The sequence below is a fragment of the Microcaecilia unicolor genome, chromosome 2 (assembly GCF_901765095.1).
Source record: "Microcaecilia unicolor chromosome 2, aMicUni1.1, whole genome shotgun sequence".
Classification (NCBI taxonomy): domain Eukaryota; kingdom Metazoa; phylum Chordata; class Amphibia; order Gymnophiona; family Siphonopidae; genus Microcaecilia; species Microcaecilia unicolor.
In genome coordinates this window covers 414,468,958-414,494,796 of record NC_044032.1, presented here as the reverse complement: position 1 = coordinate 414,494,796, position 25,839 = coordinate 414,468,958, and the positions used below count along the sequence as shown (strand labels likewise).

Below are 25,839 nucleotides of genomic sequence, written 5' to 3'. Positions count from 1 at the left end.
ACCCAACTTAATTGATTAACAAGCAGTGCCAATTGGTCAATGATAAGCAATTATTAGCATTAATTGGCACTAATTAGAATTTATATGTGCAACTTTCTAAGTGTATTCTGTAAAATGGTGTGCATAAATTCTAATGTGCGGATCTCAAAAGGGGCACGGCTATGGGAGGAACTTGGGTGGTCTTGGAAGTTTCTAGAAATTACAGTCACTGTTATAGAATACACCTGATCCACGTCTAAGTTAAATGTGGGCATTTACACCAGGTTTTAGTTGGCGTAAACGGTCGTGCCGAAATTTAGTCGTGGGTCCGGGTACTATGCATGTTCTATAAACCATGCCTAATATTAGGCAGAGTTTTAAAACAGCACTAAGAGCATTTTGTTTACACGCTGATTTTTTTCAGCGTCATATATAGAATCTGACCCTTACCGTATCAAGTATCCCTGCACCCCAAAAGGTTTGTGGTGGGAGGCAATAGGGACTCTGGGTCACACATGCATGATTGTGAGCACTGTCATATATGTCTCCCAACACTGCCCTACATTCAAACAGTGGCATTTGTGCCTGCACCAGTTGTACACTGGCCAAACACACGTCACCTGTGCACCTAAGAACCTGGTCTTGCTCTGAAGCCTAACAATGTTCTACATTCTCATGTCTCCACCCTAGGTGATAGGGGCTAATCTCTGAAGACCTTCCCCCTGATATTTAAAACCATTTAACTGTCCAGAAACAGTACCTGGCCGGTTAAATGGCACTTAACCGGCTATCTGTTGATATTCAGCACTTTTCAAGCTAAGTTTGGTGGCCAAATTTGGCCACCAGAATACATAGAATATCTTTGGCCAGTTTAAACTTAACCGGCCAGCACTGAATATCGTCTTGGTCATCTAAGTTTAAACAGGCCAAAAACCACCCAGATATTCAACGCCGGTCACTGGAAAAAGCCCAGCATTGAGTATCTGGGCTGACTACTGACCGCAGGAGCTAGCTGGGCTCCCTCCTGCGGTCTGAATATTGGCCTCCTGGCTCCAGTGAGACACCCAGAGACACTCCAGGAAGAGCACGCACCTGTTCTGTCACTGAGCACGCCTTTGAGTTCCTGTGTAACCGAGAGAAGGTGGGTGACAGCTTTGTAGTATGATGCATATTGCACAATATAGCCACACAAAGAGGAATTGTACCTCCGGAACATGAGATCTTTGAAGACCAGGACAGGGGCTCTGCCTCCCAGGATGACGCTGCTGCACCACCCATCCAGATACCAGTACCCACTCCTGCTGCTGTAGTTGCTAGACAAAGATTGATCAGAGAGGCCTTTTAGGTTCAAAGGTGTGTACATTTATTCACAGTGTGGGCATAGGGGTCAAATTTTCAGATTAATTGGGAGTGTAAAACTCAAAACAAATTGCCCCTCATCAGACACAGCAGGGGTTCTCAACCCAGCCCTTAGGACACACTTAGGGCCAGATGCACTAAACTTAACGAGCCATTAACGAGCAAGTAGTAAACCCTGGCATGCACTAAAGACTTTTTTCTGACTACGGTAGCAGCTAACGAAAACGGAATGCAGATGAGCAAATTGTGTAGAAACCCTATTGTAATGAGATGCACTAACCTTTTCCGATTGCCTTAATGCTGGAAAATCTAACGAGAGGTCTGTACCTCTCGTTAAGTATGCGCGCAAGCCAGACAAATAAAAATGCTTTAAAAGAGAAAGACAAGCGTAAAACGGAGCAGTGAGAGGAGGCAGAGCAGAAGGAAAAATCACGTTTCTCGAGAATCGGACTGAAAGCTGCACAGCCACAGCAAGAGAGGACTCAGCAGTTCCCCTTTCATTTGCTGAAAAGATGTTCACAGGCTCCCTCCCTCCGTGTGTGATCGGGATCCAAGAAGAAGGCACAGTTCCTGCCTCCAGGTCTATCTCAGCCAATTACAGAGCGTTTAGCTCGGCTAAACGCGTTGTGATTGGCTCAGGGACTTCTAGGTCTCAGCTGAGTGAAGCACTGCTAAAAAAGACATTTTTATTATTGCGGGGGGGGGGGGGGGGGGGGGGAATGACGGCCAAAATGGATGGGTTTTTTTGGATGGGCGCCCATTTTGGCCGTCATTCCCCCCCCCCCCCCACCTCTCTCCTCTGTTTCCTTCTCTACTGTGTCTAACATTTTCAGCTCTAGGGCACTCCAAAAAAAATGACCCAAATTCACGGTAAAAACGCTTTTCTTTTTTCGATTATCGGCCGAGGGCGCCCATCTCTCCTCGGCCGATAAAAACGCCCCAGTCCCGCCTTCACCAAGCCTCCAACATGCCCCCATCAACTCTGCCCGTTTCTGTGACAGATTGCAGTTGAAGACGCCCAAAATTGGCTTTCGATTATACCTATTTGGGCGCCTTTGCGAGATGGGCGCCTATCTCCCGATTTGGGTCGAAATCTGGGCGCCCATCACTTTCGAAAATAAGGCTGATGGTCTTTATCTGCCTATTTTTTTCTGTGTTTCTATCACGATAGATTGCGATAGATTCATTCTATCCCTGGTGTTCTTGAACCTATAGCACAGCGGATACTTAGTCATGCTTTCGTGATTGCCCATTGAGATTACTGCAATGCTCTGCTTAAAGGATTGTGCAAAAAGGAACTTTGATGACTTCCAACTTATGCAAAATGTTTTACTGCAACATTTTACTGCATCACTGATACAAGGAAGTTTGATCATTTTACCCCTGATATTAGAACATTGACTGCCGATTGAATTTCATATGATTTACAAAATGTTAACATTGGTGCATAAAATTCATCTTGTAAATGAATTTTTTTTTCTTTCTCACTAGTTAATACCCTATACAAATACTCAGTCCTTACTTTCCTAGATCAGAATCTACTGGTAATCCCCTCTTTCTGCCTTATATTTTTGGACATATACTGGGACACTATGCTCAGTATTACAGGGCCGACCTTATGGAATGTCCTTCTATCACATTTATATCAGATAGCCTCCCATCAGTTATTTAAACAGTCCTTGCAAATTCACCTTTTCAATTTAACTTTCCATACATAACATCCCTTTCCCCTTTAATATGGGCCTGGGGCTGTGCGTGGCTACCGATATCTTGGGTTGATCTTTTTTTTTTCTTCTCCTTTTCTTTATGAATTTTAATATTTTCCTCCATTTTTCTATCTTTGTTTTTATATAATATTTTACTAAGGCTCATTTCAATTGTCATTATGTAAATGGCCTTGATGGCCTGATTAAAGGGCGATATATCAAATAAACTGAACTTGTAAGAAGGAACTGAAATACAGGTATATTTCCACCAGGATGTAGAGGATATCACCACTTCCCTCATATACAGTGAGGCACATATTCTGCAGGATTCAATATAGCGCGTATTCTATAATAATGCATGTAATTTAATAGGCTTAATAAGCCAATCAGCGTATTTAACAAGCAGTAATGAGCACTAGTTGGCAATAATTAGAATTTACTTGCACAACTTGCTAAGTGGATTGTCATGAATTGCGCCTAAATTCTAAAGCGTGCAGTTCAAAGGGGTATGACTATGGGTGGGGAAGTGGGCGTTTTGTGGGTGTTCCAAAATTTATGTGAAGTTTATATAGAATGTGGCCCAGTGCGAGTAAATCTATGCTCCGGTATTTACACCATGTTTTTGTTGTTGTAAATGGACATGCATAGTTTTAAATGCTGGGATATCAACTAAGCCTATTCTATATACCATTCCTAAATCTAGGTGTCACTTATAGAATACGATTAGGCGGAAATGTTTATCACGCAGATTTTTTAGACGCCATGTATTGAATCTGGCCCATTGTGTTTTATATGCTCTGTAGTGTGTATTGTCTCTATGAACCAGGGGCGTAGCCAGACTTCGCCGGGAGGGGGGGCCAGAGCCCGAGGTGAGGGGGCGCATTTTAGCCCCCCCGCCCGCCATTGCCGCCGACACCGCCCGCCAGTCATTGTCGACTCCGCAACCACCAACTTTGCCCCCCCCCCCGCCCCTGCCGACAACTCGCTCGACCTCCCTCCCGCTGCCAACCCGCCGTTGCCTACCTTTGCTGGCGGGGGACTCCAACCCCCCCGTCAGCTCCTCGCAAAAGGCTTCCTTCTGTTTCTGATGTCCTGCACGTGCAACGGCGGCAGGTTGGCAGTGGGAGGGGGGTCGAGTGGGTCGTCGGCAGGGGGGCCAGGGCCACATCTACGGAGGCCCAGGCCCCCCAGGCCCCATGTAGCTACTCAACTGCTATGAACAATGGACAGGATCCACTGTGCTGGATGCAGCTAAAAACATGTGGGTATCATGACTTTGACATACTGGGACACCAGAGCACTGTCATAACAGAAAACATTGTTCATTCCACCCTGCCATTCATGAATATGGGAAAGAAGCAGATTCAGAGTGCTATATGAAGGATCAGTTCAGGTATGACCTTACATTGAGGCCTTTCTATCAATGCTTTCCTCACATAACAGTTGCATGGTTCTAGACACCTGAACAGTCAGATGTGAGTTGGCAGGAAAGGTCTCAGGTCTGTTAATGGTGTGAGCTGTCTATCTCTGGTGTGCATGTTTGTCCCATTAATATTTGTAGGTGTGTGCCTGGGTAACAATAGCAAGTCTTAAGCTATAAAGGGTGCTGTAGGTGCTCCCTGCCATACAGAGATGAATGTGCTTGGCCTTAGATGGTTGTGGCTTCCTGTGAGGTGGGGATGAGGCCAATTAGACCATGGACTGAGTCTGGCTATTTTCTGCCCACCTATCAGAGACTGGTCATGGTGGGGAGGTTGTGACAATCACATATCTGTTACAGAGATGGTACTCATATCTGGTGTTTGTATGTTTGTCACTGTTTGATCTGTTATGTTATGTTTTAGATATGAATGATGCACAGAGCAACAATGGGAACATGCTGTCTCATAATGTAGAATGTCAAGTTGAGTCTGTGTTCTGATGATTTTGGACTACTTAGCACATTCACATGCCATCCTTGCCACACTCTGAGCCTTGCAATCCTAATGTATAAGACAATGTCGCGTCCGTCGCTCCTTTCGGCTCCTCCACCGCGGCGAGGGTCGGCGGTCCGGAGGCCGTGGTGGGGAGCCGGGGCCCGCCGTGATGATGGCCGTTCTGGCCGAGGCCAGAGGCCGGCGATTGCGGCCGCCGGTCTCTTGGTCGCCGGCTGTGGGGGCTATGTTTGTGCTGCTGAAGGAGGCGGCGCCAAGGCACGATGGCCGGCGTCTTCTTCTCTTCCGGGCGCGAGGACCCGGAGCTCCGCCTCTGAGGGGCTGGATTGGGAGGCCAGGTTGGTGGTCCCGCCTGGGGAATCAGACAGAGCCAATCAGAAAGGCTCTGTCGAGAACCAGGTCCAGATTGGTCAGCTGTACCTACGGGGGCAGGGCGGCTGATGCTGTATAGTATTTAAGGAAGGGGACTGAGCTAGAATTTTGCTTCAGGTTCTGTTCCCGAGGCTAGTCTCCGTTGGTTCCTGTGTTCCATTGTTTTCCTTGTTTTTCCGGTTTTGACTTTTGGACTGTTCCTGGTTTTTCCCTGCTAGCCGCCTGCCTCGGCCTCTTGCCTGATCTTGACTACGCTGTTAGCTGCCGGCCCAGAACTATTGCCTGTCTGTGGATGTCCTCATTCTCCATCTGCCCTCTGCTCTCCTGGTCCCTGTCCGGGTCAGTTCGGCACCCCGTGGTTCCTGAAGTCCCGTTGACCGCCTGCAGCTGGGGGCTCAACCCTTGGTGAACGGCGGTCACCGCGGGTGAAGACTTGGGGTTGCACGGCTGTCCTTTGAGGTCCCTCGGGGCCTCGCGGGACCTAAGGGCTCACCTACCTTGCAGACGAGACAGACAGGCAGCTGAGGGGAAGTGGCTGGGTCATGGGACTGGACATTGCTTTGTGATTTTGTTTTTAAATAGTAAGTCCTCCAGGGACAGAAAATTTCCTACAGTACCTGAATGTACACTGCTTCAATTACCTTCAGGCTTGCAGGTTTTTAACATCCAGGTACAGTAGGTATTTTTCTGTCCCTGGAGACCTTTCAATATTTTAAAAAAAAACTCATAAAGAGCAGAAGTGGGATTTAAACCTGGGCCATGGTTCTCAACCACTGGACTAACCATTAGGCTATTCCTCAGTTCTGTATGAAAGCTTATTAAGAAGTTAATAAAAAAAAAGATTTTAGTACCATGAACTCCATAGTTCCTGAAACTGTCATAGATCCCCATATCCCTTACTAATTTCACATTTGGGGGAAGGAAGGGGACAGCAACCACTGGAGGATTAAGGAGCTGACTTCTTAATCCTTTCAGTGGACAGCTGCTGAATCAGAGCACTTTTCTGTAACCAGGATATGCCAAGTATCAGGTCTAAATAACAATGGTCATCATTTGGGACATAGACATCCCTTCCCCTTCTGAAATCAGAGTTAGACTTCCATATTTTGGCCTCTCCCTAGTCCTGCCCAAAAACACACCCAGACCATGCCCCCTTACCATATGGATGTACTGTAGTTTTAGATGTCCATATCCTGATTTTATAAAATTTAGATTTGGACATCCATGCAATATGGACGTCTAAATGCCAGTTTTCGGACATCCAAAACATGAATACAGTTTCTAAAATAACCACTATAATCAAGGCCTTTTGGGTATTAAGTATTTTTTGTACATTTTTGTGATTCACATTGAAAGTGTAGAATATGGCTTGTAAATCAGTGAAACAAATTTCTACTTTAATACATTTTGAATTGTGTTTAAGACAGTAGAATGTAAAAAAAATGTACATGCATGTGAAGACTTTTATAAATCTATTTTGATGACCCAGAGCTAGTCAAGTTTTCATTATATCTACTATCAATATATAACAGGTGTACAGGTGGGGTAACCAGGACAATTTTTGGAAGCCATGATCCATGATAAGAGTTAAAACCATCCACCTAAAATTGTGCAGTCGCTTGATAAATAGTGCAAAATAGGAAATGTTAACATTTCCTAATTTGTATGTTTGTTTTTTTTTATTTTGTAAATGCAACAAAAGAAAAAATGAAAAAAAAAATGATGTTAATGTTTTCATTATTTTTCCAAGACAATCTCCTTTCATTGATAAAATTTGCTGAAAAGATGTTTTTAAAAAGCCCTCTCTGATGTGTTCCCACCAATGGACTCTTTCTGGATCCTCCCTGCATCCTTTGCCCTTTATCTATGTCCCTAGTGACTAAACAGACAGGAGAAATCCCCAGTTGCTTCTATCCCAGCAGTGTTATACTTCAAAATGTCACCAGCCAATCTAAGGCCAGTGCCATTTTGAAATAGAGTTATACTTCAAGTTCGCACCATCCCCTGGCCAGCAGGCACCATTTTGAAGGATGGTATTATTTACTCAGGAGAAACTAGGTTCACTGTTGACACTTTTGGAACTTAGGGATGCAAATATGCAAGAAAGACATGGGATGGGGGTGGGGGGCGACTGCAGAGAATTAGGAATGGGCAATTTGGAAACATGGCTAGGGGTTCTCATTTTTGCTGCATTTTATTTTATGTATTTGAAATTAAACAACAATCACAAGTAAAATAACTAAAAAAAAAACCCTGAAATGCTTCCCCCTCTCACCCAAAAAAGCAAAAATCAAACCATATTTAAAATGTCAGTGCACATCCCTACCATGAAGCCACTTGGCCCTCCTCAGTATAAAGCATTGAAGAATTCTAGCCATGGTACTAATAATACTTGTGATTATTTTTTTGTCTTTGATGTTTCTGTTGTAGCTATTCCATTTGGAAAACTCCCTTTTTTGGAAGTTGATGGCATTATTCTTCACCAAAGCCTTGCCATAGGAAGATACTTGGCTAAAGAGACAGGTATTTTAAATTTTATTTTTGTTATGCTCCTGAAACCTTTTGGTTGCCTGCATTCTGTGTACATGGGAAACATTTTTGGTTCATTTTTGGATTTTTAGTCGTTTTCCAGATTTTTTTGTACATTTTTTGTCTTGTTTCACATATTTGTCTAAATATGTTTAAACTCATTTTTATTGAAGGCACAGCAAAACAATGCAGAGAAAAATACACACTTCAAGCATCAAGTCAAAACTCTCACCCACCCGACCCTTCTCAGTCCCTCACAATTTCATCCCACCCCCCCAGATGTAAAAAAAATGGCATCATCGTTCCTTCAACATATTCAAAACTCTACTATGCACCTGTGGCATTAGTGTGGACCAAAAGGGTTCCTAAACCATTTTTAATTGCTTCCTCTACATACAGTAGAGCCAGACACAGCAAGTCTTTCATTATGCAGCAATTGTATCATCAAAGATCTCCAGTAGTGTAAGTTCAGTCAATCATTGGTCAGCCACAAAATCAAAATACTTTTTTGCACCATCAGCACTGCTTGTCACAAAAATTGGTGCATTTCTTTTTGGAGTGGAAGAACTCCGCTAGGCTTATTAAATAACAACAGAGAATCTACAAGTAATCTATGATGTAAAAAATGGGAAATATGAGCACCATGGGTGGTCCAAAATTCACAGATCAGCTGACAGTGCCAAAACATATGTCCTAATGATCACATCTTAGTTTCACTTGGAATGCACGATGTGGTGATATATTGTGTAATCCTGTCCCTTGCCCCTGGGGAGAGGAAAACACTTCAGCCCTAGAAGCTGGAATAAGAGAGACAATCAGACTTAGATATAGGCGCAACCAGTTAAAAATCTTTATTGGTATCTCACTAAGCCAATACAAAATAATTGTTCTCTCTGGAGCAGGTTGTCACCCAGTAGCCAGACGCACAGACTGAATAACAAAACTGCTCAGCAAAACCTTTCTTAGCCATCACATATATACTGTTGTAATTTTCGTTTCTCCCAAATCATGTGATTTCTCCTAAACTAACTTATGGTCATATATGGATTTTCCTTTTTCCTTCCATCACACAATATAGTAATATACAAAAATGGCAATTTCCTGTATTCTACCATCCTCTCCTACTTGTGTTCACATGCACACTTTGTGGCAATTGACTAATTCCTTATCAGTAATGTGTGCTCACAGCGTGCAAAAAACCATGTAGCAAGCAAGTAGATATTATAAAACACCTGGTGTCCTTCCTCTCTGAACACATATTTCCATTGGAACATCTTGGAGTTGCAGGGTCCTCAGTCTCTCATCACCACCAAGGTTATATCCAATTGTATCTGCCATTTATGGGCCGCATAGCCTCATTTCCTCCCAAGTGTCACGTTGACATGTAAAATGTACTTTCCATTTACTGAGAAAGCACTGTAACTTACATGCAGCTGCAGGAAGAAACTAAAAATATGCTGAAGACAGCAAGGCTAGGAAAACTGAGGGCTAGCAGGGCCATATTACAGGCCTAGTATAGGAAGGAATATACAATATTTAACTGAAGGAACTTGTACCTTAATTTCTAGTCGGTAACTGCAAGAGAGTTCATTTGTAATTGTCACACACAAAATGTAACACAATCCTCAGAAACTTCATGATACAAACCTTCAGACCATTTGTGTTCTAAAGAAGTATAATTAAGATCATGCTGTCTCTACTTTTCAAGAAGTTATGGTGATACTACAGCGGCATGTAGGACTGGGAGTCCACAGTTAAAGCTGATGTGCATAATGCCGACCTTGCAAATATACAAAAATATCATGAAGTTGTAAATTAAACTTCTTTCAGTTCAAGAAAACCCTTCAGCAAGTCCTCCTCAGTATAAAGTTGATAACATAGTAACATAGTAAAAGACGGCAGATAAAGGGGCTCATTTTCAAAGCACTTAGCCTCCCAAAGTTCCATAGAAACCTATGAAACTTAGCCTCCCAAAGTGCTTTGAAAATATGCCTCAAAGACCTGTACGGTCAATCCAGTCTGCCCAACAAGATAAACTCATTTTACATGGTATGTGATACTTTATATGTATACCCGAGTTTGACTTGTCCTTGCCTTTCTCAGGGCACAGACCGTAGAAGTCTGCCCAGTACTGTTCTTGTACTAAGTTCTGAAGTTAACATTGAACCCCCTTAAAATTTACACTCCAGCCCATCCCTATCTATTCAGTCACGATCAGGGCGTAGACCGTAGAAGTCTGCCCAGCTCCCCTTTTGTTTCCAATTACCAGCGTTACCACCCAATCTCCACTAAGATTCCACGGAACTATTCTTTCTAAACAGGATTCCTTTGTGTTTATCCCACGCATGTTTGAATTCTATTACCGTTTTCATCTCCACCACCTCCCACGAGAGGGCATTCCACATATCCACCACCCTCTCTGTGAAAAACTTCTTCCTGACATTAGTCCTGAGTCTGCCCCCCTTCAACCTCAATTCATGTCCTCTAGTTCTACCGCCTTCCCATCTCCGGAAAAGGTTCATTTGCAGATTAATACCTTTCAAATATTTGAACGTCTGTGTCATATCACCCCTGTTTCTCCTTTCCTCCAAGGGAAACTTTTCGAAACCTAATACAATCAATGGTCCTAAGCCATGCAGATTACTGCAATGGAATCTATGCGGGATGTAAAGAACAACTCACAAAAAAACTCCAGACCGCCCAAAACACAGCAGCCAGACTGATATATGGTAAAACACGATTCGAAAGTGCTAAACCCCTTCGAGAAAAGCTGCACTGGTTCCCAATCAAAGAACGGATCATCTTCAAAATCTGCACCTTGGTCCACAAAATTATCTACGGCATAGTCCCAGGATACATGACAGACCTCATAGATCTACCAACCAGAAACAGAATCGGATCATCACGATCATACCTAAACCTACATTCCCCAAATTGCAAAGGACTTAAATACAAAACAACTTATGCATCCAGCTTCTCCTACATAAGCGCACAACTATGGAATAGACTGCTGTTACTCTGTCTGCCCAGCACAGCACCATGTTTACAAAATGGCTGCCGAGACTTCCCACTCGGCAGACATTTTTAAAACACAGTGGTGTCACCAGGGAGAATAGCGGCAGCTGGAACTAGACCACCAGGGCCCGGGGAGGGGGCTGTAGTGTGCAGCAGCGGGCAACCAGGCAGAACCTCTGGGCCTCCAAGAGCCTCTGGGCCCTTGGGTACTGCCCATTTGCCCGAATGGGGAACCAAGGATGTACCATCAGGCAGAGGTGCAGTGGGAAGACGAAATAAATCCCAACAGCAGGCAGCCTCATCAAATGGCAGATTGAGGAAGTTAGTGGTTAAGTGGGAGAATAAAGGCTGAACCGTTGAAGGGTCATGCTTAATAAATTGAGAAGTTGGGTTCCAGAGGAGACTTTTTGTAGTAGGTAGGTAAGAGTGATAAGAAGTCAGGAGAGAAGTAGTGATAAACAAGTGGGCAGTCCAAGGAAGCCAAGTGTATGCAATGGCAAAAAGGACAGAGAAAATGACATATTATGTACAAGAATAAGGTCTAAAGTGTGCCCAGCAGCATAGGTAGAAGTGTTTACTAATTGGGTGAAGTGAAGGTCAAGCATGAGAGAATGGAACATGGAGGATTTGGGGGGCATGTAAGTCATCAATATGTTAAAGTTGCCTGCAATAATAAGGTTGGAGTATCAGATAGAAGCATCAGCTAGTTTCTGAATGAACACTTCCCAGATTTGTTTTGCGGGGTTTGGGAGGATGTAACAGACCATCAACACGAGGGAACAAGGTAAGACAATTTCAGAATAATGTTTCTGGGTAGAGAAGATCTACCAATGGGAGTTCAGTTGCCACTACTGCAGAAGGTCAATGTGCATTTTTGAATCTGAAATTATGTAATGTTGTGGCCCTCCATGGATAGTAGTGACATTCAAGTGGCCCTCTGTGTATAAAAGTTGCCCACCTCATGACAGTTGAGCCACTTCATGACAGAAAATGTTCAGATATCTGAATTTGGTTGAATCAAGTCTTTCAGGGTATAGGCCAATGGTTTGTCAGCAAGCCATCTAATGTTTGCATTTTTGCTACACCTACTAAACCAGTGGTTCCAGACCTGTCCTGGGGGCTCCTCAGCCAGTCATGGTTTTACGATATCCACAATGAATATTCATGAGACATATTTGCATGCAGTGGAGGCAGTGTATGGAAATCTCAATCATGAATATTGTGAGGAATAAGAGGGTGAGAGGGAGAATGAAGGCACATGGAGGAACGAGGAGGCTCGAGAGGGAGGGAGTCTGCGTAGAGAAAGGAAGGAGTATTTTCCCCTGGGGGATTGGAGAAAAGGAAAAGACTACAATTTCCAGCAGCCCCTGAGTAGGTCCCATGGTAGAAACAGGGACTTCAATCCCCAACAGCCCCCAGAGGAGGTCAGGAGAAGGGCAAGAGACGAGACTTGGAAAAACCTGTCCCAGAGAGCCAGGATGAGGGAAGGAGTTCTGAACCTGCCCAATCAAGCAAATGGAGAGCAGGTGAGCAATGGGTATGGGGAGGAACCTATGAACTGGCAAGGGGAAGAAAAGGGGGAGGAACTAGAGCAAGAGGAGCAGATGGAGATTTCTGCTCTGACTAAACTGGAAGGAAAGGAGGTGAAACAGGAGAGGGCTGCTCAGGAGGAGAGCCTGGTTGAAGAAGGGAAAAGCGGGCTATCCCACGAGGGGAGCTGAGAGAACAGGTTTACCACGGAAGGGTCATGCGGTTGGTGGTCAGGGTATAATGCTGGCCTGGTTGGGGAGGGACCCTTGCCACTCTCCCTAGGTTGATTTCATTTGAAAGGGAGAGAGGAGGAGTGGTGGTTTTGGGCATAACTGCTATACATGAACTGCTGGGAGTTTGAACCCTTTCTGAACTGCTGTGTTTGGGGAGTTGTTTTGCATAACTGCTTACATGAACTGCTGGGGAGTTTGAACCCTTTTTGATCTACCATGTTTGGAGAATTAATTTGCATAACTGCTATACATGAACTGCTGGGAGTTTGAACCCTTTCTGAACTGCTGAATTTGGGAATTGTTTTGCCTAATTGCTGACATGAACTGCTGGGGAGGGTTTGAACCCTTTCTGGAGCAACCATGTTTGGCGAATTACTTTACATACCTGCTGTGATAGTCACATCCAGGATAGTTGGGTTAAGGCAGTTTCAGTCTGAAATACAAGTCCCAGAAGGCATTGCAGGCAAGGAGCCAGGGGGTGAGATGAAGAACCCGGACTGGACTCCTACCTGCAATAGGAGAAGACACGGGTGTAAGCTGTCAGGATGTGTAGATTGGCGGCCACTAGGGGGAAAGAGAGCTAGGAAACCCTGTGTGCAGGAGCTCATCATTAGTCTAATGCTCAACTCAGCTGGTATGGGTGTGGGGGAAGCTAATGGAAGAAGAATGATTGGATGTGAGAGCAGAAGCCAGGGATTGATTAGGCAGGTGGGAAGGAGTCCCAGAAGAAAGAAGCAGAAAGAGAGAAGCAGTTGCAGGCTGAAAACCCTTGGGTAAGACAGGTCCCTAAAGTACTGAAGCAGGCTGAAATCCCTTGGGTGTGAGGAAGTCCCTAAAATATTTACAGGCTGAAAATCCTTGGGTAAGGGAGGTCCCTAAAGTACTGAATTTACCAGTGAAGCTGATGCAGGGTGAAATCCCTTGGGTATGAGGAGTCCCTAAAGTATTGAACTCTCCTGAAGGTAAAGAGAGTAGAAGGTAGAAACTGCTGCTTTGTGATTTAACTGTGATGATGAACTGACGGAACTGCTTCTATTTGGAATTGAACTATTGTTTATTGTGCACTGGATAAAGAGCCCAGACTGGAGCTGACTGTGAGCCTGTATTGAATCCTGGTATGTGCTGACAGCCAACTGTTTAAAGGGGACTATTTGCCACACACTTTTAGGTGGCTTATATGTGCTTAAGATTGAAGGTGAATGCTGCTGTTGGAACTGTGTATCAGGTCTACTAGAAACCTGCATGGAATAAAGTCCTTAAGATTGAAGTTGCTGGTGGACATTTTTTTCTTGACTGTACCAGGAGCCTGTGGCTGGAGGAGATTGCTCTATCCTTGGCTGCACCTAGAGGTACCTGGTTACACTGCTATACATGAACTGCTGGGAGTTTGAGCCCTTTTTGAGCTACTTTGTTTGAAGAATTGCTTTGCATAACTGCTTTATGTATAAACTGCTGAGATTTTGGAACCTTTTGGGTTTTTTTTTGTTTGTTTTGAATACTGTGCTGTTGAACTGTTATGCTTCGTGAGAAATGCTATGGTGGGAACTACCTTTGGAGGGGCAGTTGACACGAAGGGATTACAATAAAGTATAATGATCTGACCTTGTGGATTGCCGTGTGCTCTTTAGCAGTGGATTACAGCACACGGCTCAGCTAAAGGGCCGATGGACTCAAGAGTCTCCCGGTGCAGGAGACTTTTTCCAAGAGTCTCCCAGTGGTGGAGACCTTACAATATTCATTGTGGATAGCCTGAAAAGCTGACTGGCTGGGGAGCCTCCCAGGACAATTTTTGGAACCACTGTACTAAACACAAATTTTGATATTGATACAGAAAGACATTTAGATTATGTCACCATTCAAGAAAGCTTCATCATTTCATCTTGCTGAGGGGACAATTCTCAGCAGATGTTACTGATTTTAACCTTGATGAGAGAATTAAAATGAGCTTCTAAAATTCAGCATTTCTGACAAAGAACTAATATTGGCAATACCTGTAAATATAACTAACCCTTATTTGCATGGCTTCATTTCATAGGTTTGGCTGGTAAAACACATTTGGAACAAGCTCAAGTTGATGGCATTGTGGATTCCATTGATGACTTCATATCACTTTTTCCCTGGGGAGAGCAAGATCAAGATGTGAAAGTATGAACTTTTCATCAATAGTCCATAAAACAATATAAAATAGGAGGGGAGGAATGACAAATGGCTATACCAGTGGTTCCCAAACCTTTTCAGTTCATGGCACCCTTAATGTCCAATCAATTTTTTGTGGCACTCCCCCCCCCCCCCCAGCTACATAGATCACCCTTTCCCTGCAGCCCCCTCCTCTCACTCCAGCACCTCTTCCTTCCCTGCAGACCCCCTCCTTCCATAAGTCCAGCACACCTCTCCATTCCCTGCAGACCCCTCCTCTCAGAAAGTCCAGCACACCATTCCCTGCAGCCCCTCTCCTCCCAGATAGTCCAGCACATCTCTCCCTTCCCTGCAGCCCCCTTCCTCCTATGTCCAGCACGCCTATGCTTTCCCCAAATCCAGCATCGCTCACTACCTTCTTTCCCGCAGGTCCAGGATCACTGCCGCTTCCTTCTTCCCCTACCACCGCTGCAGTGCTTGCAGCTTACATTTTCAGGATGTCCATGATTCACACAGGCACTCCGGGGCCTTCCCTCTGCCGCGTCCAGCCCTCTCTGATGCATCTTCCTGTTGCGAGGGCCAGATGCGGCAGAGGGATGTCCTTCAGTGCCTGTGTGAATTGCGGACAGCCCAAAAATGTAAGCTGCAAGCACTGTAGCGGTGGCAGGGAAAGAAGGAGAAGTGGCAGATTCTAGACCTGCAGGAGAGGAAAGTAGGGAGCGATTCTGGATTGTGGGTGACTGGGGGTTGCCATCTCAGTTTGGGGTGGCAGCGGAAGAGATGTCAGGATTTGCCGTGGCATCCCTGAGAGTTTGCTGAGGCTACAAGGGTGAGGTGGCGCACAATTTGGGAATCGCTGGGCTACACTCATTTTTTTTTTCAGTTTGATGCTTCATTTTTCATTTAAACCAATTTATATTGAACAAACAAATAAAGCAACAGTCTATCCAACATCAGTCAAATATGTTGTTCAATAATTTTACAATATCATTCCCTATCCTCCCATCCCCAACCCCCGACCCTCCACCATACTAATAACAACCTCCTTAAGAAACATGTCTCCAGCACAAATAGGACAAGGAGAAGAACATCTAAAATATTACATCTCCTCTTACCCCTATGCTGCATTTTTATTAGGTATTTATTTTATTTATTGCATTTGTATCCCACATTTTCCCACCTATTTGCAGGCTCAATGTGGTATGATGATCCACAACAAGACAACCATGAAACAAGAAAAAAAAAAAGTCACCGCCAATAACACACAATCACAAAAGCCAACCTTGGACATCTATCATTGCTCCATTCAGGAAAACTAGTATTGCTAGATTGTTGCTAATATCTGCCTATAGGTTTTACCTCCTGACAATAACGACTGATCCTAGAACAGAGCTAAAATAATCCAGAGCTGGTGCAAAAAGTATTGGATACTCTATGCAAGCTTTAAACTTTGCCCAGCACATAATTAATTGTCAAATCCCTAGCCTCTCTCCCTTCAAGATTTTGATGATTAAACTCAGCATTCATATCACCCTTCCTAGAAATCCTGCACAAAAAGGATAACATACTTTGTTTTGTATATGTTTACATAACAAGGACAATACTTAAAGGTCATTTAACCAGGTAAATAGGCTATTTGGAAATAACTCACCCTCCCTGTGGGTGAAATTACAAGCTATGGTTCTTTCATTTGTGCTCCTCTTGGGATCTACTGGTTTGCCTTGAGTTCATCTGTTCCTTGCAGCCCCACCCCCCCAAAAAAAGCTGCTGCCCTAGTTGACTGTCTAGTTCAACTCATGATTAAGCCAGTTTCAGAACAGCAGTAATAGTTTTCTGAGTCCATAGCTTCAAGTGCTCTGGGGCAAAAACAATAAAACTGATATGACAAGCAACATAAATATAAAATAGTTCATAAAAGTAAATTTAAAAAAAATTACATATTTCCACTGTCCTTAGAGCAGGTTTGTGCCAACTGTGATCTATTTGATACTTGTTCAATGTTTCAGTGTTCCATACTCTTCTGCATGCATTTATCATTTCACGATTGGACTACTGTAATATTGTTTTGACTGGCCTCCCCAAATCCCAACTCAAGAACCTTCAGCCTCTCCAGAACACAGCTGTGTGATTCCTATGTCTGGCACTGTTATATTATAGTCTTTTTACCACCACCCCAAATTATTATGTACCAGCCACCCATAATTTGGAGTGATAAAAGACCAAGGCCACCTATGAGAAAAGCAATTTTTATTACTTACCAAAGTACAGATACAATTAATAGTTTCTCATGGGCGGACAGCACTGCTACACATAGGTGTTATCTGTAACCGTCTCTCCAAAGTATTGTTCTGATTCAACTGCTTATATACCTTTATTTTAAACAACGCTTCACATAGGTTTAGCAAGTTATCTTCCTCAGAGATCATTCTGTTTCCTTTCAACACCATCAGTTTCCCCTCTGTTGCTAAACCACATTTCCTTTCTCATGCCTGCTTACATGTAGGAATGTCTTATCAGATCATGAGTTTCTGGTTCACATGCTTATCAGTTTTTGCCCTTTGGCCGTGTTCCATGGTGCATGACCTGTGCTCATTATTTACAGCACAAGGCCACAATCATGTCAGTCCACTCTTTAAGAACCTTCATTGGTTTCCAGTGCATTTTTTAATGCAATTTAAAATATTCTGCCCCACACATAATGCTTTCCACATTGGTAGACCTTTTAGTTGACTGCTTCTTCTACCCCCTACTCGCGATCTCTGATTGTTTGATTCCCAATGTTTGATATTATCTTTCCCTGCTAGAGCTCGCTTTGAATTTACCCAACACTCAGGGGGTCTTTCACTAAAAGTTAGCTTGAGTTATCTGCAGCAGGGCCCATAGGAATAAAATGGACCCTGCTGCAGATAACTCAAGCTAAGCTTTAGTAAAAGACCCCCTCAATGTTTTTCTTTCCTTCTTGTAAACTGTGAAACAATCTCCCCCACCCTTAGGAAAGAGTCACCTTTTAAAAAATGTAAGGGTGCACTCAAAGCCCACTTTTTTGAGGCTGCATTTGGTTGCCTGCCACCAGATGCTGGTTTCTAGATGGAAGCCCTGCACATATTCACTGGTTCTGTATTTTATTGTGTTGTATTTTAAAATGTGTCTGTGATTCCTTTTGAATGGTCGGTGGTACCTTTCCTATTATATAATTGGCATTCTTATCTTCACTCAGATTTTAGCCTGTAAACCACCTTGACCCGCCTTCCAGAAAAGGGGGTAAAGTAAGTCTTGAAAAAAATATAAACAGACAAAAGTAAAACACGATCAGGGCACAAAAGAACCAACCCAGGTGTAATAAGTCACCCATTGATAGTCGTAAACCATCAACTCCTAGTAGAAGGCTTCTTGTAAGAAATTTATGTGCTATCATAGCAAATTCAGTAGTATAATTTCATTAAAAAATTCAAATTTGTATTATTACATAGAAAATGCAGCAATGTTGAAAAAGATGTCTACAGAATAAATTATAGCAGAATCCATCTACCACATCATGAGTATAGGGTAATAGTTAAGTCTGCTGACAAACAAATCTAATTTTAAATTTAACATTATGCCTGTATTAAAAATAATAAAGATATTAATGAGAAATGAAATGGATGTTGTATTTTATGTTTTTAGCAAGAGATACAGAACAATCTATTCAGCAACCTGGCTCCTGAGCTGCTTCAACACCTGGAGAACTACTTGGGAGAAAAGGATTGGTTTGTTGGCAATTCTGTGAGTATTTTAATTTCTTGTAGTCAGAATTCTAAAAAAAAAATGGAAATTTATTATTAATATCACTAAGAGGGAAAGTTATTGAGCTGCTTTATGGCTTCAAGTAACATTTTTTGCCTCATAGCATGACTTAAAGGGTATTAGCGCAGCTTGTCTTGCACTAACGCAGTGAGATGCAAAATATACATATGCGTGTAAAGCATCTCATTATTATGTAAATACCATAAACAACTTGCAGTGAACACCAGGTGCATACTGCTAGTTGCATTATGGCCCTAAAATTAGAGTAAAATAAGCCTAGCTTTTAGCTAGGGTTAACCCCTAGGAGCATCAGGCCACCAAACCAGGGCATGATGCTCCCAGCCATGATCTCTAGGGTTCTCTCCCCCCAATCAAAATACCCCCAATCTGGATCCCTCAGACCCAGACCCCACCCCCCAGTCCAGACCCCTAACCAGCCCTCCTAGTCTAGACCCTTCCTCTAGAAGAACCCCTCCCAATCTGGCTTCCCCCAAGTACGGCCCTCCCAAAGTAGACCTCCCTTCCCGATCAAGCACCCCCCCCCCCCCCCCCAGCCTTCTGGCGCTGTTCATCAATGTAGCACCCTTAAAAAAATGAAAGAGAGAGAAAAAACCAAAGAGGATCTGGTACAGGGATTTTTTTTAATGCTGGTCTTTGAGAGCCACACACAGTTCTCATTTTCTGGATGTCCAGAATGGATGTTCATCAGATAAAAGCTAAGTCTATTTGCATATTGGTTATGTGGAAAATTAGACCTGTATGTGACCCATTGAGAACCTGAGTTGATAATTCCTGTTTTAAAGAGAGATAAAAGTATTACCAGGAGCATGAAGAGGCAGGGAAAGGAAAGTAGATGAACAGGTAAAAGAAATAGGGACTGAAGAAGCAAGGGCATAGTGCAGGATAGGGATACGTGATACACAAAGGTGAAAGAATGAGGAAGAGGCAGAAGTGTGAATTAGGAAAAAGGAACGACTCCATCTGAAAGGGCTGAAAAGAAGGGTGTAAGGAAAAGCAGTGTGTTCTCAAGTGTGAGGAACATAATGTGGTGATGTAATGTTTTCTGGTTGTCTTTCATTAGGTAACTTGGGCTGATTTCTACTGGGATGTCTGCAGTACCACGCTCATAGTGCTAAACCCTAACTTTGCACAGAATTTTTCCAAACTTTTGGCTCTCAAGAACAGAGTGCAAACACTTCCTGGTATTTCTGAATGGATAAAAAACAGACCAGAAACGATCAACTCCCTTTAACATTATATAACATTATATCACAGCTAACTAATGCAGTTTTCACTTGCTTTCTTAGGGGCCCTTTTACAAAGGCACAGTAGAGCTACTGCATGGGTAGTGTGTGCCAAATTGGCCCTACCGCTGGGGTAACACAGGAGCCTGGTGGTAGTTCTGAATTTGGCGTGCGCAGTTTTCCATGGTAGAAAATAATTTTCTATTTTCTACTGTGGGGGAAGTTCCTGGCGGAAATCGGCAGAGCAGCCACATTGCCGCGCACTGCCCAATTACTGTGATTAGCACATGAGCCACCTATTAAATAGGTGGTAAGGGCTCAGACAGTAAATAGCTGTGTGCTAATTTTAATATTAGCACACGACCATTTACTACCCCATTTTTTAAAAAAAGGCCTTTTTCCCGCCAGTGCGCGCCAATTTCACACACCAAAACTAGCACAGGCTACTTTTTACCGTGGATTAGTAAAAGGGCCTCTTAATCTGCTTTAATGTTCCAAGGCTGACTGACTGAAAGCAAAACAGAAGTTCCCCAGAGAATATTTCTGGGAATATTTTCAGCCTTCTCATCAAAAGAAAAAATAAATACAGAATTTTCCACCACCCTCTCTCACTGTAAACATTTATTTTATCTAGTATACTCCCAATTGTGCTATATGGTCATTCATGAGACATCAAGGGACACACTTCCAGACCAGTGGCGGGGGTCCAGAGCCTGAGGTGAGGGGGCACATTTTAGCCCCCCCCCCGGTGACATTGCCGACCCCCCCCCCCGCCGCCGCCACCGCCACCACCAACAACAACTTTGACCCCCCCTCCCGCTGCCAACCAGCTGTCGCCGTCGCCTACCTTTGCTGGCGGGGGGCCCCAACCCCCGCCAGCTGAGGTCCTCTTCTTCCGGCACAAGGCTTCGTTCTGTTTCTGTGAGTCTGACTTCAGACTCACAGAAACAGAACGAAGCCTTGCACCAGAAGAAGAGGACCTCGGCTGGCGGGGGTTGGGGTCCACCGCCAGCAAAGATAGGCGACAGCTGGTTGGCAGCGGGAGGGGGGTTCGAGAGGGTCGTCGGCAGGGGGTCCAGGGCCAAATCTACGGGGGCCCAGGCCCCCGTGGCCCCACATAGCTACGGCACTGTTCCAGACATTGCAAAGTTTATATGCATTTTTGCTGTTCTAATACAGAATTGGCATAAATGAGTTAAGGGTGATTTGTATATATGTAAGTATGTTTTGGTTTGCACTTAGCTCACACCTTTTCAGTAGCAGCTTGAGATGAGTTAAATTCAGGTACAGTAGGTATTTTTATTTTTGTTACATTTGTACCCCGCGCTTTCCCACTCATGGCAGGCTCAATGCAGCTTACATGGGGCAATGGAGGGTTAAGTGACTTGCCCAGAGTCACAAGGAGCTGCCTGTGCCTGAAGTGGGAATCGAACTCAGTTCCTCAGTTCCCCATGACCAAAGTCCACCATCCTAACCACTAGGCCACTCCTCCACTAGGTCCCTGGAGGGCTTACAATCTACGCTGCTGAAAAGTGGCCTTAGTGTGCCCTTATACGGGTCTTTCCCACACACTAAGGTCATTTTTACCACAGCTGTAAAATGGCTGATTTTCTATTTTTGTATTAATGGCCATGTGCTAATGTCATTAGTGCATGACTGTTTTAAAAAATTACCTTGTGAGCACTTACCACTATCCATTTTCTGGGAAGTAAGGACTCACACAGTATTCCTGTGCTAACAGTTAGTATGCAGTAATGTAACTGTGCTAACTGGTTAGCGCAGAAACACCCACTCTCCACCCCCCCAGACACACCCCCTTCAAAAAAAATAAAAATATGTGACCATCAGAAACAAAAAAATGAGGATTTAATGAATTCTGTTAGAGCAAACAATTTGTAATACAACAGTCCAAACCCCATTCTTTCATATGAAAGTATAACAAAAGAGAGGGAACAAAGTACAAACTAAAGTCCAAACAAAAAAACAGCACCACCGGCCTTTAAAATGGAACAAAGTTCTTTAATGAATGAGCCTTGACCCGACACGGGCCGTGTTTCGGTGACTAGCACCTGCGTCAGGGGTCTACATAAAATACAAAACATAGAAATAATATATTTTTAAAAATTGTTAACATATAATGAATAAAACCAAGAATTAAAAATAATATTTAGACTCATCAAGCATACATATATAAGCCTATATAAACACCTAAAGCATTTAATATTTTAACATTGCATTTAATAATTTAACATTCTCATATATTATTATATAGTAATTTGAAAATAAATGGATAAATAATCAAAACAAAAATGGTAATGGTAACTCACCACAGTGATGACGTGGAAAACTTGGGGAATAACTCGAATATTTTCATCTACAATATTCCTTACTTTTGGACAAAAAATTTTTCATATATTAATATATGTTTAAAATGCTTATTTTAATTATTAATAATATATTTTATAGAAAGGCCATATTATATAATACTGGCTATAACTGAATTTAAAAATAATTTTTTAAAACATTTTAAAATATACAACAAATTTCAAACATTACACTGATAATATCATGAGCCTTCAAAAACATTCAAATCAGCACAGAATAAATAGATATATACATCTTCAAATATAAAAGCCAAAAATATAATATCTAGTGGCATTACTTGATCTTAATTTTGAAAAAACAGCATTTTGTCACTATATGTGTATATATATATACATATATATATATGCATATATATACATATGTATCTGTGTATATGTATATCTATATATTATAGCATAAACAGGGCTTCTATTATCTTTTGAAGCTCTGGGTATATTTATTTGGTTATCTGCCAATTGCAATTAATTATGTAAACTTTATTTGTAACTGCTATAATGGTATTTTAGCTAATGACAAAATACCTTAAAAATTTACATTCATTAAAGAACTTTGTTCCATTTTAAAGGCCCGTGGTGCTGTTTTTTTGTTTGGACTTCATATGAAAGTATAAAATAAATCATAGACGTTCAAACAGTACTTAAAAAATGCAAATGACAAATAGTGTACATAGGATCCCATATCCGTAATCGGCATCAACATAGCGTCAATATTTAATTTTTAACAATCACTACCCTCCCAAGAACCTCCCCAACATCTCCCCCCCCCAAAAAAACTCCCCCTGCCAAGACTCCCCTCTCGCCCTCCTACCCCCTGCCCTTTCTATAAGCCGATCATACTTTGACAAAGAATCTGAGGTTATTTAATTCTCCAATTAGCCATTACTTATCACCGATGGAATTTTTTAAAATGTATTTGAAAGATGCGTTGTGTTATCCTCAATCTGACTCTATTGTTCTAGCTAATATATTTTCTATCTTCCTAGAGGTAGTCAGGTTATTAATAAAGAAGGACAATTTGATCAGATTTCTAACCCAGATAGTTTGGATATATCACAATTTCTTGAATCTTCTCAAAATACTATCTCAACATGGGCTACCTTGTTAGTTACATTTCAAACTGAGGTTGAAAAGAAAGCTGTTCTGAAACTTTATTTTTCTAAGACGTGTTCCCTTTTGTGGCCAGCACTAACTATTGTTCCTGATGTGGCATGACAGACACAGCGGAGATGGAAGGCTTTTTTGTCTTTAAAACCTAAGTTCCTCGCTGTGGGTATCACTTTTTTTTCTTAAGGTATCCATGTAAATGCCTGGTTACATATAGAAGCAATAGGTTTGTTTTTCAAGACCCTATATATTTAGAAAATATTCTTAAGGATAAACTGGTGCTTCAGCAAACTAATTGAATGTCTTTAGGCTGTTGGCAATTGGAGTGTTAAAACTATGATATCTGTTCTGTTTTCTGTGAAGATTTTTCTTTTGTAATAATTTTGTTTAGATTGTGTTTCAGTATATAACCCTCATAATGTGATCTACACCTTAAACTGATGCTTTTTTTGGAATTTCTAATGTAATGTTCTTACAAGTTAATTGCAAAATAAAAAAAAAACAAAAAAAAACCCCATGAAAAACCAGCCATTCTCAACATTTTGGATCCGCTACTTTAGTCACCTTATTCCAGAAACAGTCACATATTTTTAGCATGCGCAATCTGTGGTATGCCATGTAAGCCTGTGTTAGGAGCTCAATAGCACCTAATGCAACTCAGTAAAGGGGCCCCTAAGTTTATTCTTGAGACAATGGAGGGTTAAGTGTCTTACCCAAGATCGTCAGGAGCAACAGCAGGATTTGAACCCTAATTTCCCTGGTTGTTCACCTAGTGTTCCTACCACTAGGTTACTCCTCCACTTTGTTAACCTAGAGGTCCTTTTACTAAGCCTCATAAGTACATAAGTAATGCCACACTGGGAAAAGACCAAGGGTCCATCGAGCCCAGCATCCTGTCCACGACAGCGGCCAATCCAGGTCAAGGGCACCTGGCAAGCTTCCCAAACGTAGAAACATTCTATACATGTTATTCCTGGAATTGTGAATTTTTCCCAAGTCCATTTAGTAGCGGTTTGTGGACTTGTCCTTTAGGAAACCGTCTAACCCCTTTTTAAACTCTGCCAAGCTAACCGCCTTCACCACGTTCTCCGGCAACGAATTCCAGAGTTTAATTATGCGTTGGGTGAAAGATTTTCTCCGATTTGTTTTAAATTTACTACACTGTAGTTTCATCGCATGCCCCCTAGTGCTAGTATTTTTGGAAAGTGTGAACAGACGCATCACATCCACCTGTTCCACTCCACTCATTATTTTATATACCTCTATCATGTTTTCCCTCAGCCGTCTCTTCTCCAAGCTGGAAAGCCCTAGCCTCCTTAGTCTTTCTTCACAGGGAAGTCGTCCCATCCCTGCTATCATTTTAGTCGCCCTTCGCTGCACCTTTTCCAATTCCGCTATATCTTTCTTGAGATGCGGTGACCAGAATTGAACACAGTACTCAAGGTGCAGTCGCACTATGGAGCGATATAACGGCATTATAACATCCTCACACTTGTTTTCCATACCTTTCCTAATAATGCCCAACATTCTATTCGCTTTCCTAGCCGCAGCAGCACACTGTGCAGAAGGTTTCAGTGTATTATCAACGATGACACCCAGATCCATTTCTTGGTCCGTAACTCCTAACGTGGAACCTTGCATGACGTAGCTATAATTTGGGTTCTTTTTCCCCACATGCATCACCTTGCACTTGCTCACATTAAACGTCATCTGCCATTTAGCCTCAGTAAAAAGTGGCCTGCGGCAGTGTAGGTTGTGTATTAGGCGTGCACCAGGCCAGTTGTTACCGTGTCTGCAAAACAGTTTTTTTTTTAAATCTGACAGGAAAAGGGCATGCAGTAAAACTGAAACCAGCGCGCATCTAAAACTGGCCTGAGCCCTTAACGCCACCCATTGATCTAGTGGTAAGGGTTCACACGCTACACGGCCGATTACCGTAAGAAACGGCGTGCATGGGAGGAAATAAATAAATAATTCATCCCAGAATTATGGGTGTGTGCCAAATCTGAAATTACCACCAGGGGGTGCGCTTGCCCGGTGGTAATTTCATTTGGGCATGTGCGTAGAGCCTATCACAGCGTTGTAAAATGGCCCCCTAGCGTTCCTTCTACTAGGCTACTCCTCCACTTTGTTAACCTTGTGTTCCTACCACTAGGCTACTCCTCCACTTTTGTCTCACCTAGAATGTAAACCACACTGAACTCTGGAAAGGGGATATTAGTGGTATACAAGAATTAATTTGATTTGATGTATGTAACTGTGGATGGAGTAGCCTAGTGGTTTGATGTATGGAGTGGAGGAGCAGCCTAGTGGTTAGTGCAGTGGACTTTGATCCTGGGGAACTGAGTTCGATTCCCACTGCAGCTCCTTGTGACTCTGGGCAAGTCACTTAATCCTCCATTGCCCCTGGCACAAAATAAGTACCTGTATATATGTAAACCGCTTTGAATGTAGTTGCAAAATACCACAGAAAGGCAGTATATCAAGTCCCATTTCCCTTTCCCTATTTGAGATTCTACATGGAATGTTGA

The 25,839-nt window shown here is 42.7% G+C and overlaps 1 protein-coding gene across 3 annotated transcripts in view; it reads left to right on the top strand.

Annotated features, from left to right (window-relative positions):
* HPGDS (hematopoietic prostaglandin D synthase) overlaps positions 1-25,839 on the top strand; it is a 79,017-nt gene that overhangs the window by 12,041 nt on the left and 41,137 nt on the right. For 2 of the 3 annotated variants that reach the window (XM_030190700.1, XM_030190701.1), the window contains exons 3-6: positions 7,781-7,873; positions 14,693-14,802; positions 18,457-18,555; positions 19,658-19,953. In XM_030190700.1, coding sequence (XP_030046560.1) covers positions 7,781-7,873; positions 14,693-14,802; positions 18,457-18,555; positions 19,658-19,828 — 473 coding nt within the window. In that variant the 3' untranslated portion in view covers positions 19,829-19,953. Of the gene's footprint in view, positions 1-7,780; positions 7,874-14,692; positions 14,803-18,456; positions 18,556-19,657; positions 19,954-25,839 lie in introns of those variants that run through there. The other variant, XM_030190702.1, reaches the window with a different exon arrangement.